A 13,777-nucleotide genomic window follows, 5' to 3' on the forward strand; every position below is an offset into this window, starting at 1 on the left:
CGTGCTCCTTCCTCCTTCTTTCCTGATTCTCTCGTGCATGCTTTTTCCCGGTCCACTTTGATGGACACCAAATCGTACGGTTTATTAATTTTAAAATCAAATTACTTAAAAAACACAGGATTAATTGTTTCAATTTTGAACGAGGACGTGGCAAGATCAGAGCGGGCTGGGCCCCCCTTCGACCAGACCGATGAGTCCACACCGTACGAATTTGCCCGAGGCTAAAATGCGGGCGCGGCACACAGCGTGCACGTGAGCGCACCGGAACCGAACCCGGACGTGTCCCCGTAAAAAAACCGGATTGGATAATCGGCGACAGGTCCGAACATTGTAATTGGGGGGATTGGTTCTGGTTGGGGGTCTTCGGTCAAAATAGAAAAAAAACGCAAAAACGATTACAGGGACGAAGAACAAGTAGCAGTATCGCAAAGTCGGCGCTCGGAAAAAACCCTAGACTCCCTCCCCCAATTCGATCAACAAAGTAAGACTTCAAATTTTAGGGTTTTTTTTTTTTTTTTTTTTTTTTTTTGCCTGCGATTGTTCAATTCAGGACTATCAGTTGAGAACTTGAGATGGTTTAATTTTTAATAATTTTGTGGTTTTTTTTGGTGGTTAGATCGATCCCTGAGGAGGCTATGTGCTCGTTTTTCTGGTTTGGTGGTTGATTAAATTATTGGTCCGGAGGTGATTGTGTACTTTCTGGGCCTTCATTTTTGGCGGAGAAAATGGATTTGGTAGCTAGTTGCAAGGTATTTTTGTTGTTTTTTTTCGATTTGATTACGTTTTTTTCTTGATGCTTGATGTATTGGTTGGCTGAATTTGCTTGAAAAAGTCGAGTTTGCGGCGATTATTTATGCAATTTGATGGATGATGCAATTTTGTAATGGGTGGAGTTTTGGCATGTGGTAGAACATTAGCCTCAGAATGTTTGCTTTACTTGCGAATTTACCTTGATGAATATGGTCAACTGGTACGCGAGCGGTGTTATTGAATGCATCAGTGGAAATAAGCTCATATAAGTAGCTTTAGGTGTTTGTCACTTAGTTTTTCTGTTATTCAATTAGTAGATGATATAATGTAGTCGGGTATGTCTCAAATGACAACTTTTTTTGTTTATGGTTAGTTTTATCGTTAGTGTCGTTCATGTGACTTGCATAAGGTGTTAATGGATGAGATAAGAAGAATGAGTTTGGGTAGCTTGAAGCAGAGAATGCGAAGAAGCAAAGACATTTGAATACAGTTGATCATGAAAAGTTAGCAAGTAATTGTTGGATGGTGGAGATTTACCTTCTAAGAAAGAGTAGTAAATCTAGTTACGTATTCGGTTATAAGTTTTACTTTCTTTTTTCATGTCCCATTTCTTTCCCCTTGAGGTTAAAATATCCTTCACAGCTTTTAATTCATAGAGACTGTTTGAAATGCATGATGCAGACACAATTTTGCTTGTGCTGTATACATTGAGACTGTTTCATATTATTCAACTTGTGAAATTCATATCATTTTCAACTTAGAATTTTTGTTTATCATTGCAGGAAAAATTGGCATATTTTCGAATAAAAGAGCTCAAAGATGTTCTCACTGAATTAGGTCTATCAAAGCAGGGGAAGAAGCAGGTAAGATGCTAGAAATACCGCCCTGTGATGTGATGTCGGGTTCCTGTATATTGTGGATGTCATCTACTTGCTCACCTCTTCATTCCTTTAGATAAGGGATATTACTTATGTACTCAACTTTGCACTGCATTTTGTGCTCTGTGGCATAATTTTTCTGAGTTCACAGGGGTTTATGTTGATGTAGGGTTCCATTGTTCTTGTCAATACTCCTATAAAGGAAAAGAGGTCCTGTTATATTCTACATACTAATTTAGGTGTATTTATCAAGGTTGGATTGAATCTTCCTTGGTATGTACTATACAGTATTGATGTGTTATGGAGAGGTACTTTTGCATATTGGGATGCATTATAGTATCAATGACTACCGAAAGTTGCTTAGTTATTTTCCCTCTCTTATTTTCCCCATTATTTGATCACTTAAGAGTGCAATTGTCAATTCTATGAAAATATTTGCAACTTTCAAGATGGATGGTTTCACCCACGAGTATTTTGTATGTACTTTTATTATTCCTTTCTGTGCTGTCATTTGACTGCATGGATCTTTCAAATTATTTTGGATACCTTTTTGGCTGGAATTTTAGTATAATAGAACCCGTTCATTGCATAATAATTGGCTTAACTTCTACGATGGTATCTTGTAAAGCATTTTACAAGGTTTTTGAGATGAATGGCGTAAGAGAAAGCTGTCGTTGTCTGATTTACCAATATCTATTATGCAGGATCTTGTTGACCGGATATTGGCCATTCTTTCTGATGAACAAGGTAAATGGTTCTATAGCAATTGTTTTTTTTCCTGGTTCAGATGATTTAATGTTATAAGCCTACAGTAACAGTCCTGTATGCTATAAATGTAGCTTATATGTTGGGAACCCAGTGTACATATTGCATAGTTCCTTTTCTTCGTCCAGCCAGATAAGATATTAGAAGTATTTGTTTCTTATTTGGCTTCTATAATAAATGCATAGGAGATGAGAATTGATTGTGTCACAAGTTATTGATGTACTTCGTATGACATTTTATGTTAATGAGCATGCTACATCTTTTTAGCATTCATAATGCTTTCTTTTTGCAGCATTAGAAGTGGCTTTCATCTGCAGTTTGTCTTCTATTTGGCTGACCTAGAAACGTTCGGGGATCATGTATCTGGTTTCTTAGAGTCTTAGAGTTAGGAATGCAACTGCTTTTTTCCCTCAAAGCGCATTTTCTGGTTCAAAAACCATTGAAAACATTTTATTTATAAATTTTGTAAAACTAATGATGTTATATGTTATCCACATTCTTTTTAACCATCAGCTTTTGGTTAAAGGTTGTCATTCATTAATTCATTTTTTGAGACATATTCCTGATAGAGAATCAAGTCATTCTGAATCTGGATAGTTTTTTTGATATCCATATTTTTGAACCTAGGTGTCATTTCCTTTTTCCCGTGCACTGAAATTTGCTTCTCGACCTTTTTGGTTTTAGGGCCTGTTTGGGAATGCTTGTCGGAAGCTCTCTGCTCTTTAGCGCATATGTTAGAAACCCCAATTTTTACTAAAAAGTCTAGTGCTTCTTGGAAATGCTTCCTCAAGAAGAAGCACAAAGGAAAAGCACTAAAAATGTTTTTATTGCACATAAGTACTTCTAGTTATTTCTGTCAAATTCTGCTAAAAGTGTTTTTATCTATTCCAAAAGCAGTGCCAAACAGGCCTTTAGCTTCTATGCTCCAAACCATTTTTCTAATGATGGTGTTTTCATTTAATCTTTCTCTGGTCTGGTTCTTTTGGGACTACTTCTTTTAGTTTGTGACACCATGATATGTGTGCATTATTTTGATTCTTTGGTTATGTTTCCAATTCTTTGTTTTGATCATTAAAAACTTCTACTTTATCTCCAGTCTCTAAAATGTGGGCAAAAAAGAATGCAGTTGGAAAGGAACAGGTGGCGGAACTTGTAGATCACACCTATAGGTTTGTCCTCATATATGCCATACATTTGTTGCATTCATTTTATTGAAGGGATGGATTTATCTTTGCCTCTTTTTTTTCTTTGTTGTCTGGTATATTGAATGTAGAGCTGAAGTCCTCAGATGTGCTTTATATATAGTTCTCTATTTATTCAGACTACGTATTTTACTTTGCTTTTGTCCCCTGACTTGTATTTTTTTTCTGTTTGCTCCAGAAAAATGCAGATTTCCGGTGCCCCTGATTTAGCATCAAAGGGACAATGCATCTCTGATAGTAGTAATGTGAAAATAAGAGGCGAAATTGAGGATCCCTACCAGTCAGCTATCAAGGTTCGCTGTCTCTGTGGGAATTCATTAGAAACAGAGTCAATGATTAAGGTATCCTACAAATTTTCATATTCTCTTCCCAAGTCCCTTAGGTTGTAGCATGTTTGATTAATCACGAGTCTTCTCCTTGTCGCATCCCTTTATCATTTGACTACTATTGTGGACATGAAACATTTTCTTATTTGAACACATGTACTGCACCCTTTTTATGGTTTTTGCACTTTCTTATTTGAATGACTTTACTGCACCTTTAATGGCAGTGTGAAGATCCAAGATGCCAAGTGTGGCAACATATGGGTTGCGTTATAGTTCCAGAGAAACCTATGGAAGGCAATCCACCAGTTCCCGAATTATTTTATTGTGAACTCTGTCGACTAAGTCGGGCTGATCCGTATGTAGCACCAGTATTTTCTTGTTATAAAAAAGTGATTATAGCTTGGTTATTTTTTGTGTGTTTTATTTTTAATTATTCATGTAACCATTAGCCAAGCCATCTTCTTTTTCTTCGTCATTGTTTTGCTTTTTGGGGACCTTGGGGAGTTTGTTTAATTTATACATGCAAATCCTTTTTGCTAACTTCTTTCCCATTTTAAATTGGGCTATTTCTTTCATATGATGATGTTAACATAGTGAAAGTGATTTTTATTTTTTTGGGTTATGACCTTTATAACCTGCTCTACACAGTTTATGTACCATTTGAAAAATTCAATATTTATAAAAGGTGCTGAAGATTTGCTCAAACAAAAAATTAGGTCTCACTTTGGGTCCATAACATATTTCTTTATGATTGTTTGCATAAAATTTTGAGTGTCACTTGAATAATAAACTAGTTACAATGATTAATTGATGGTAAGGTGCCGTTTTGGAAAGGCAAAGTGTACATTGAATTGAATTGAGGGGGTGGTAAGATCATTATGTGGTATGATTTAAAAGACGATATGACTTCAGTTCCAGATAAGTAGGCAAAGAGATTCATCTTGGTCCCAAGTCCCAACACAATGATTGTGGTGATGGCATGGCTTTTGGCATGCTAATGTGTGTTTTTTATTTAGTGTATCTTGACTTTTTTGAAACTGCACCTATTTTAACTAGTAACTTAAGTATGGTGGGTCAAACTCAGTGACTAGGATTTATGGCTATTTGATGATTTCTACTTATATCAGGTTATGGTATTTTGGTTTGAATGAGTTCTTTCACTTTATTTGTTTTATGTAATAACTATTGCCTCAGTTAGCTTATGTTTTATTTCAACATTGCAAATACTTTGCCCCCTTTTATGTTATGACATTTGTTATCTTCTGTTTTTTTGGCTTAATTGTTTTTTATTTTTATTCAGGTTTTGGGTAACAATTCAACATCCTTTACAGCCTGTTAAGTTGCATGTTACAAATATTCCAGCTGATGGGTGAGTGGACCATGTTTAATTTTTTATAGTTATTTCTCATGAATGTACTATGCGCACATGCTCTGAGCAATAACATTCTAATTCCAGCAACAATTAAGTTCGTTCTGAAGATGACATTGCATTGTGTATGATACCTAGCCATCATAAATATGATCCATAACTGTGCGTGCACTGTTATTTCACTCGAATTTCATAATACCATTATGAATCAGCATATTCAAAAGAGTAAACATCCTGTTGCCTGAGAGTAGTTTTCTTTTGATTTAATATGAAGACTTCGAAGGTTTCTTTAACAGGTAGAATGAACGTTATGAGTGTCAAGTATCTATGTACACTCTCACATATAGACAAGCAAACCCCTTTTGATAATATTTGCACATTTATCCATGTTTTGATGTTTTACTTTGCATCTGATATTTGTTCCCCATCCCCTTGCCAATTGTCCAGTTCGAATCCAGTGCAAAGTGTGGAGAAAACGTTTCAACTCACAAGGGCAGACAAGGACCTGATGTCTAAACAAGAATATGATGTTCAGGTTGGTTAGTGTATTGTTTGAAGATTGGTGAATCATTGGTTTTATATTAGTACTAAATCATTGATTGGTCATTTGACATCATTATGCAGGTTTGGTGTATGCTTTTAAATGACAAAGTTGCATTCAGGATGCAATGGCCGCAATATGCAGATCTACAGGTCAATGGTATGGTTATTTTGAAATTTTTACATAGATTGATGAGTTTTATCTTAAATTAAAATCTTGACTCTTGTCTTTAAAGATGCTGCTTTGGAATTTTTTTTTCAGTGTATATCCACTTGAATGTGCTGTGTATTATTGGAGATTGTTCTGTATAATTTGCAGGTATGCCTGTTCGTGCAATCAATAGACCTGGCTCGCAACTTCTTGGAGCTAATGGTCGTGATGATGGTCCAATTGTGAGTTTTTTCCTATGCAATTATAAGCTTTTAGTTGTCTGTTTTTGTTCTGTGTGTTGGACCCTTTCTTTCTATTTTAGATGAGATTACTTGCCTTGTTACTGCAGGGCCTTTTCTGATTGCTCTGTAATTCAAAACACTTAAATAAGTTGTTTGTGTTAGTATCTTAGTGTACTTCATGTTGTTTTGTCAGATCACACCATATACGAAAGACGGATTTAATAAGATTTCCTTAACAGGATGCGATGCCCGCATTTTCTGCTTAGGGGTTCGTATTGTGAAGAGACGCACAGTGCAACAGGTAGTACTGATGTTTTATATATTGATTTTGTTTCTTTGGGTGGTTGAGCTTGCATTATGCTCTTGTAGTTTCCTTAGCATATACTTGTAACCGGAAAAAAAACTCTTCTGGAAGAAGATTGTTGGTGAGGGGGAAGTCAAATCCATAATGTCAAATTATGCTGTTGTTGAATTGCCAACAATCTTCTCAATATATAAAAACACAACAAATATCTTCTTGATTGAATGTCCTGAAGCAGCAATTTATACATGATTAACTTTTTGAGTTCAATCTCGTAATTTACTGGACTATTATTGTTGTCGTAGAGTTGATCATTTTATATTATTCCAGTACCGGTTGATATTTAAGTATAATTTTCGTATGCTTTCTGTTATTGGTTTTCCATGGCGTTTATTACATTAGCGGGTCTTTTAAATTTTACTTTTTCTAGATTCTCAACCTGATTCCCAAGGAGTCTGATGGTGAGGGTTTTGAAGATGCACTTGCTCGTGTGTGTCGATGTGTTGGTGGTGGGACTGCTACGGATAATGATGATAGTGACAGTGATTTGGAAGTTGTTGCAGATTCTTTTACTGTCAATCTACGTTGTCCGGTAAGTTGTCATCCGAACTTACCTTTTGTGCGATGAAATGCTCACTTCTATGTTAGGAGTTTTAAGTACAATTGGGAAATATGACTCACTTATCTGATGCATTATGGAATACTTCAATGAATTTTATTTTTTGTGTATGAGCTTAATGTGCAATTAATATCTCATGGGTTCAAGAATGCTTAGTTTCCAAGCATATGAATAACCAAGGGATTCTGCTAACTTCTTCAGATTCTTGTAATTTCGATATCAGGAGTGCATCTTTATGTTGCATGTTAGGCTAATTGTTTAAAGTGCTTTCCAAGTTCCCATGTGGTGCAACAGAGAATAGCACCCCTACTGGTGCTGGGACGATCTTTTATTTGTTGGAACATGCTGACACTAATTCTTCCAACTCAAACACATATCTTCTATATGTTGCAATTTTATTTTTTTGATATTGTAGGAATTCTTGTTGATTTTTTTTTTTGTAGTACATGAAATGAGTAGTCCGGAGATGAATTATTTTTGTACAGGAAATGAATAGTCCGGAGACAAGTTTTCTTATGTCAACTAACACATTTCATGCCTTGTTTTTAACGGCTAATTGTTCTTGGAACTGAATTGGTATTTTTCTGCATGTATTTTATAGATGAGTGGTTCAAGAATGAAGGTTGCTGGGAGATTCAAGCCCTGCCCTCACATGGGCTGTTTTGATCTTGACGTTTTTGTGGAAATGAATCAACGTTCAAGGAAGGTAAGCCTCTATGCAAAATGAAAGATGTAGTTTGTTTGTCCTTGTTTTTAATTCTGTTTGTTTAGCACGCCTTGGTTTGTGATTGCAGTGGCAATGCCCCATTTGTCTCAAGAACTATGCGCTGGAGAATATCATTATCGACCCTTATTTCAACCGTATCACTTCAAAGGTAATGCCTTTTTATGCACTATATAATACTGTGGTTCTAAAGTATCACTTAACTGATTTATCCTCTTTTTTTTTTCGTTTTCTCATTTTGTTTCGTGGGGTTGTTACAGATGAGGTATTGTGGAGAGGATGTAGCAGAGATTGAGGTGAAGCCTGATGGGTCTTGGCGAGTTAAGACTAAAAGTGAAAGTGATCGCAGGGAGCTTGGGGAACTTGGTCAGTGGCACCTGCCTGATGGTACACTTAGTGTCCCGACAGAAGGAGAAAGTATCCCAAAAACGGAAGTGTTGAAGCAGGTCAAACAGGAAGGTGTTTCAGAAGCTCATACTGGATTGAAACTTGGAATCAGGAAGAATCGCAATGGCTTTTGGGAAGTCAGCAAACCTGAAGATATGAACACTTCTTCTGGTAATAGATTACAAGAGCAGTTTGCAGACCATGAGCTAAAAGTTATCCCAATGAGTAGCAGTGCCACTGGAAGTGGTAGGGATGGCGAAGATGCAAGTGTTAATCAGGATGGTGGTGGAAACTTTGATTTCTCAACTAACAATGGAATTGAGATGGATTCTCTTTCTCTGAATGTTGATTCAGCATATGGATTTTCAGGACAAAATCCTTCTGCACCAGTAGGAGACGCAGAAGTTATTGTACTAAGTGATTCTGATGATGATATAATGCCCTCTGGAACCATCTATATGAATGACAGAACTGATGCTGCTGGGCTTGGTTTTCCTGTGGCGCCTTCTGGAATTGCTGATTCATATGGTGAAGATCACACGCTTGGAACTGGTGGGAACTCATGCTTGGGTCTTTTTGGCAACGAAGATGAATTTATTCCACTCTGGCCATTAGCTCCTGGAACTCAATCTGGTGCCGGGTTCCAGTTATTTACTTCTGAGGCAGATGTACCAGATACCCTAGGTGGTCTGCAGCATAGTTCCATCAATTGTTCCACATCCATGAATGGATACACTTTGGCTCCAGAAATTACCATGGGATCTGCTGCCCTAGGACTTGATTCTTCTGTTGCACGTTCAGATGTTGACATGAATGGTGGCTTAGTTGATAATCCAATGGCATTTCCTGGTGATGACCCTTCTCTTCAAATATTTCTTCCCACAAGACCATCTGATGCATCAGTTCATTCTGATTTGAGAGATCAAGCTGATATGTCAAATGGTGTCCACACTGATGATTGGATATCTCTTAGGCTTGGGGGTGACGCCAGTGGCATCAATGGGGCGCCTGCAAGTCCAAACGGTTTGAATTCTAGAATGCAAATGCCATCCAGAGAAGGTGCCATGGATTCTTTGGCTGATACAGGTTTGTTCTCTTTTGATAGATTTGTTGCAAATGACTTTTAGATTGTTCATGATTAGCATCAGAGTTGCAACACATTCACTATATATAGTTCAGGCAGGTGCTAATTTTGCATCCTTGTATTGCTTCTTGAATGAGGTTATTGACTTTTAACTATATCTCAAGTCTTAAAAGAACAGCTAAAATATTTAGTCAGTTTAATTCTACTCTTAGCAAAAGTTGAATTTAAACTTTTGACTCTGCATATGGAATTTGCTTCCACCTATTTCCTGACCTCAATGTGGCTAAGATTTTGGGCTGTTTAATTAGTACCAATAATACTCTTTTAGATATAGTTTTGTTACGTAGCCTTGTATTGCACTTTCAAATACCCTTTTATCAGCAAAAGTTAGTTTCTTACTTTTTTATTCTTTTGCAACTATTGATGCTCAGAGTCTCTTAGAAGCAAAAAACTAGATTACAAAGAAAACTAATTTTTATTGTTAAACAAATGATAAAGGATTACAAGTACCTGAAAATATATCCAAGCCATTTGTTATATATATATTTTGATTTGGTTGATTTGGGTGGCCTCGCTAAAATTGTTTTATATATTTGGGTCCTGTTAATGAAGTTTTAATTCTCTAAATTCCTATGCTAATAGTCGAAGGTTTTAAGTCAATCCGAGTCTTAGAGGTCCCACCTTATTCTAGTGGTTGAAAGTTCGACTGACTTCTTCCTTTGCATAGTACATTCATGTAATTTGATGTGAACCAGCTCATCTCAATCCAGTGAAACAGTATCAAACACCTTAATCTTGTCGTTAAGCATGTGCGGAGTTCATTTTCTGTCTCTACTTAAGTCTTTAGATTTTGGTGGTTCTTTCAAATTGATTTTGGTTTTGCTTACAACTGTGTAAAAAACCAGAAAGAACTGAATATACATATTATAAACATGCTTAGAATGTGGATACAGTCACATCTAGTTTCATTGAGCATTTGTGTGTTTTAAATAAATAACGTGTTATCACAGGTTCTAAAAATCTCTTTTTTTGTCTTTTTAAGTTTCACTGATATATGCTGAGTGCTATCTCAGAAGATACATGCATGAGTTTGAGTAATGAAATGGGTCTATTGAGCTTCTTCAAGCTAAACCATGTGTGGAATCACATGTTCAAGTTCACGAACACCATGGAACTAAAATCTGCAATTCAGATAGGACCTAACTTTTCCAAGGTTGTTGCTTACTCTGTCTGCATCCTTCACTCTTAAGCTTTGAAAAGCGTGAAGTTCATAATGTTCACTAAGGCAAGTTGAATTGATAGAGACTCTGTGATACAATCGCATCAGAGACTAATCACATTTAATTTTCGTCGCACATCTCTGTTAACATTTTCAGAGTCCATAATTGGTGGTTAACAGAGACCATAGGGATCCTTGCGTGTACAATCAACTTTATTTTGTCTTCATTTGAAATATTGCTATCTTTCTCTTAGGAAACCCGCAGAGGGAGTTGTAAAGTCGATAACCTTATTAAAGAGACTGGGTATAGCAATATAGGTGTGTGGAAATTGTCCCGCCCTTTGTCTTGTCGTCATTCCTTTATTTGGCATTCTTTGCAGTTCAATCAAAAAGATTATTGGCTCACTGTTGTACCCTTTGCAGCTTCTTTGCTTCTCGGTATGAATGACGGTAGCAGATCTGACAGGACAAGTAGGCAAAGATCAAACAGTCCTTTCTCATTTCCTCGCCAAAAACGTTCTGTGAGACCGCGATTATATCTTTCTATTGACTCGGACTCTGAATAGAGGAACTGGAGCTTGTTTTGAGAACAAGGTTATTGGATTTTTTTTTTTTTTAATTTTAATTTTTTAATTTTAATCTCCCTGGGATTGGAAGCTGATCCTGGAGTAATCTCTTATGATTGAGCCAGAGAATCTAGTTTTGGGTTTAATTGGAAGAACGCTGACAGACATTTGGTTCCTGACGAGATGAAGCGTTAGATGTTGCACTGGGCATCCGAGGTAGAAGAAAGCGATACAAATATACAAGGCATCCAAATCGACCGCATTGTTACAAAACTTGCGATGGCACCAGGATTCTTCGTGTTCCTCCCGTTAACAATCTGCAGGTCCGATGCTGGTATTGTACAGGAGATTGTGATTTGAATCCGAAAAATTGGGACGTGTCGGAGGAAACCCTGTCAAAGAAATAAAACATGGCTGCCTCGGCTCGGTTTTATAGTGACAAGCAATAGCCTGTAAATATTCACTCCGGCTTCAGTTTTTTTAAATAGATGGTCATTTTTTCGAAAATTGATAATACTGACTTTTTATTGGTGTGTCCATTACTGTTGGGGCATGACATTTGTATTAACTTATAGAGATCCATTTAAAGTACAGGGGATCGGCACTTTGTGCGTCGCGTCGCTCCGATGGCCGACGTTTTAAAGTCATGGTTGCTGCGAGATCATAGTAGAACGCTGACTTCTGGTGAGGCAACAGAGAAATTATACCAAAAAAACTTTTATTATATGTTTTATTGTATTTGGAATGCAATTGAGTTTCATGTTCGGTTATTCCAACTTTATGCAATGTCATCGGATTTCATTTTGTTGTGTAAAAATCCGAGGGCTTTATGATATCCCCACAATTGGATGGAAATTCAAGGGTTTCAAGCTTGCGGCGCAAGTGATTCAGTCTAGCAGTATTGTTCTTCATTTGTAAGTAATAATTATAAGTTTGACAACTTAGACGGCTGGTTTGATCCCTAACTTATCTCCTTGGGATAATTTTTAGGCCCCCTAGGTCCAGCTAATTTTGACTCCAGTTTTGGACGCAATGATATTTGCGGGGTGGATGGGCCGTCAGTAATTAGATATCAAACTCGCCATTTATAGGAGTTGGACTTACAAGTGGAGAATAATACGAGTAGAGCGTTGTGCGAATTTGACTTGAGACCAAGAGAAAAATTTTCTTCTAAATAAATTTCTAGAAATTATGTGTGAGTTTTGTCAAATGTTATAAATAAAATTTTCTTCTAAATGAACTCTAATATAGCAACGAACTAATGATTCAATTATATTTCCCTTCAATTTGTAGGATGGTTCTAATTCTAAATTTGGCTTTCTCCTCTTGACTGTAATTGTTTTTAATTTATCTGCATTTTGGAGTGAGCCTGGTAATTAGAAATATTTTTTCAATGTTTCAACTTATTGTTGTTATCGTGGAACTAAAAGGATGTCGACAAAACCAAATAATGGTTTAACGATGTTCCTTTTCACTTGTTAGGTTTGATTTTCATAAAAGACGAATTTGAACTATATTATTGGTAGTTTATTTTGAAGTTTACCCTTTTTTTATGGTAGATAATAACGTTCGTTAAAAAAGATAACAAAAAATAGATGGAACTTGTAACAGAGATAAGTCGGAATTTAGGGACGAACACACAATTCTTTTGAAGGAAGCAAACTATAAGGAAAAACAAAATCTTACTCAGCACTCGCTACCTCACTGAAGATGATGATGCTGGCAACAACGGCTGCTTCTTCCTCTTCTTTGCAGGTTGGTTGTGGCAGCAGCATCAGCAGCAGACTCAGACTTAGAGGTATGCTGCCTTGTCTTGTTCAATCTTCTTCTTCTTCTGTTGTTTTCGTAAGTAATTACTTGGCTTTGTTTCACTCTCGAGCTTCTAAATCGACCGAATCTAGAAACACCCAACAACACCAGTTTGTTAAAATCACTAATCTCGAGGATGCCCTTAATGTGTTCGACGAAATGCTTCAAAGGCGTCCTCTGCCTTCCGTCGTCCCTCTCAACCAAATCTTGATTCAAGTTGCCAAGTTGAAACAGTATTCGGCAGTCATCTCCTTGAATAACCAAATGGTTGTGTCCGGAATTCGTCCTGATGTTTATACTCTAAACATTCTCATTAATTGCTTCTGCCATTTGCACCAAATCGGGTTCAGTTTATCTGTCTTCGGAAAATTCTTCAAATTGGGTTTTGCACCGGATGTCACGACCTACAGCACTCTAATCAATGGCTTTGTTTGTGAGGGTAGAGAGGCTGAGGCAGCAGCACTTTTCAACGAAATGATGGAGGGAGGTAATTGCCAGCCGAATGTGGTTACTTTCAACACACTAGTAAAGGGCCATTGCTTGAAAGGTAACAACATTGAAGCTATCCAATTTCTTAAGAAGATGGAAGAAGGAGATTGCAAGCCTGACGTAGTTGCCTATAACACGGTCATTGACAGTCTTTGCAAGGATACTCTAGTTGTTGATGCACTGAAGCTCTTCTCAGAAATGACGAGTAAGGGTATTGCCCCAAATGTCATGACCTATACCTCTTTGATTCATGGAGTTTGCAAATTAGGGAAGTGGAAAGAAGCTACGAGATTGTTGAATGAAATGGTGGAGAAACATATCTTTCCAAATGTGCGCACATTCAGTGTCTTGGTTGA

At 36.9% G+C, this 13,777-nt stretch overlaps 1 protein-coding gene, 1 long non-coding RNA gene and 1 pseudogene across 3 annotated transcripts in view; 2 read left to right on the plus strand and 1 right to left on the minus strand.

The window, feature by feature from the left end:
* The first annotated feature begins 317 nt into the window (after positions 1–317).
* On the plus strand, positions 318–12,018 carry LOC126590822 (E3 SUMO-protein ligase SIZ1-like). Of its 2 annotated transcripts, none has more exons than XM_050256335.1 (18): positions 318–481; positions 617–749; positions 1,533–1,613; positions 2,333–2,375; positions 3,490–3,562; positions 3,774–3,936; positions 4,146–4,276; positions 5,222–5,290; positions 5,738–5,825; positions 5,915–5,990; positions 6,150–6,223; positions 6,417–6,524; positions 6,955–7,116; positions 7,745–7,849; positions 7,938–8,018; positions 8,128–9,340; positions 10,812–10,875; positions 10,981–11,128. In XM_050256335.1, the coding sequence occupies exons 2-17, from the start codon at positions 726–728 to the stop codon at positions 10,832–10,834; spliced, it is 2,514 nt and encodes an 837-aa protein (XP_050112292.1). In that variant the 5' UTR covers positions 318–481; positions 617–725; the 3' UTR covers positions 10,835–10,875; positions 10,981–11,128. The 2 variants fall into 2 exon arrangements, with proteins under 2 accessions (XP_050112292.1, XP_050112291.1); XM_050256334.1 differs by lacking the exon at positions 10,812–10,875 and adding an exon at positions 11,249–12,018 and having other exon boundaries at positions 320–481; positions 10,981–11,151.
* A 124-nt stretch (positions 12,019–12,142) lies between these two features.
* The window catches only part of LOC126590827 (putative pentatricopeptide repeat-containing protein At1g12700, mitochondrial), a 46,690-nt pseudogene continuing 45,055 nt past the window's right edge, over positions 12,143–13,777 (plus strand).
* The window catches only part of LOC126590832 (uncharacterized), a 44,083-nt gene continuing 43,896 nt past the window's right edge, over positions 13,591–13,777 (minus strand). Inside the window, exon 2 of the long non-coding RNA XR_007612171.1 lies at positions 13,591–13,654. This is a non-coding gene — a long non-coding RNA (uncharacterized LOC126590832). The remainder of the gene's footprint in view (positions 13,655–13,777) is intronic.

This window comes from Malus sylvestris, chromosome 11 (genome assembly GCF_916048215.2).
Source record: "Malus sylvestris chromosome 11, drMalSylv7.2, whole genome shotgun sequence".
Lineage (NCBI taxonomy): Eukaryota > Viridiplantae > Streptophyta > Magnoliopsida > Rosales > Rosaceae > Malus > Malus sylvestris.

Coding starts and splice junctions, on each gene's coding strand:
- LOC126590822 (XM_050256334.1), top strand. CDS start 726: ATGGATTTGGTAGCTAGTTGCAAG. Junction 1,614..2,332: donor CAAAGCAGGGGAAGAAGCAG/GTAAGATGCTAG, acceptor TCTATTATGCAG/GATCTTGTTGACCGGATATT. Junction 9,341..10,980: donor GGATTCTTTGGCTGATACAG/GTTTGTTCTCTT, acceptor TACCCTTTGCAG/CTTCTTTGCTTCTCGGTATG.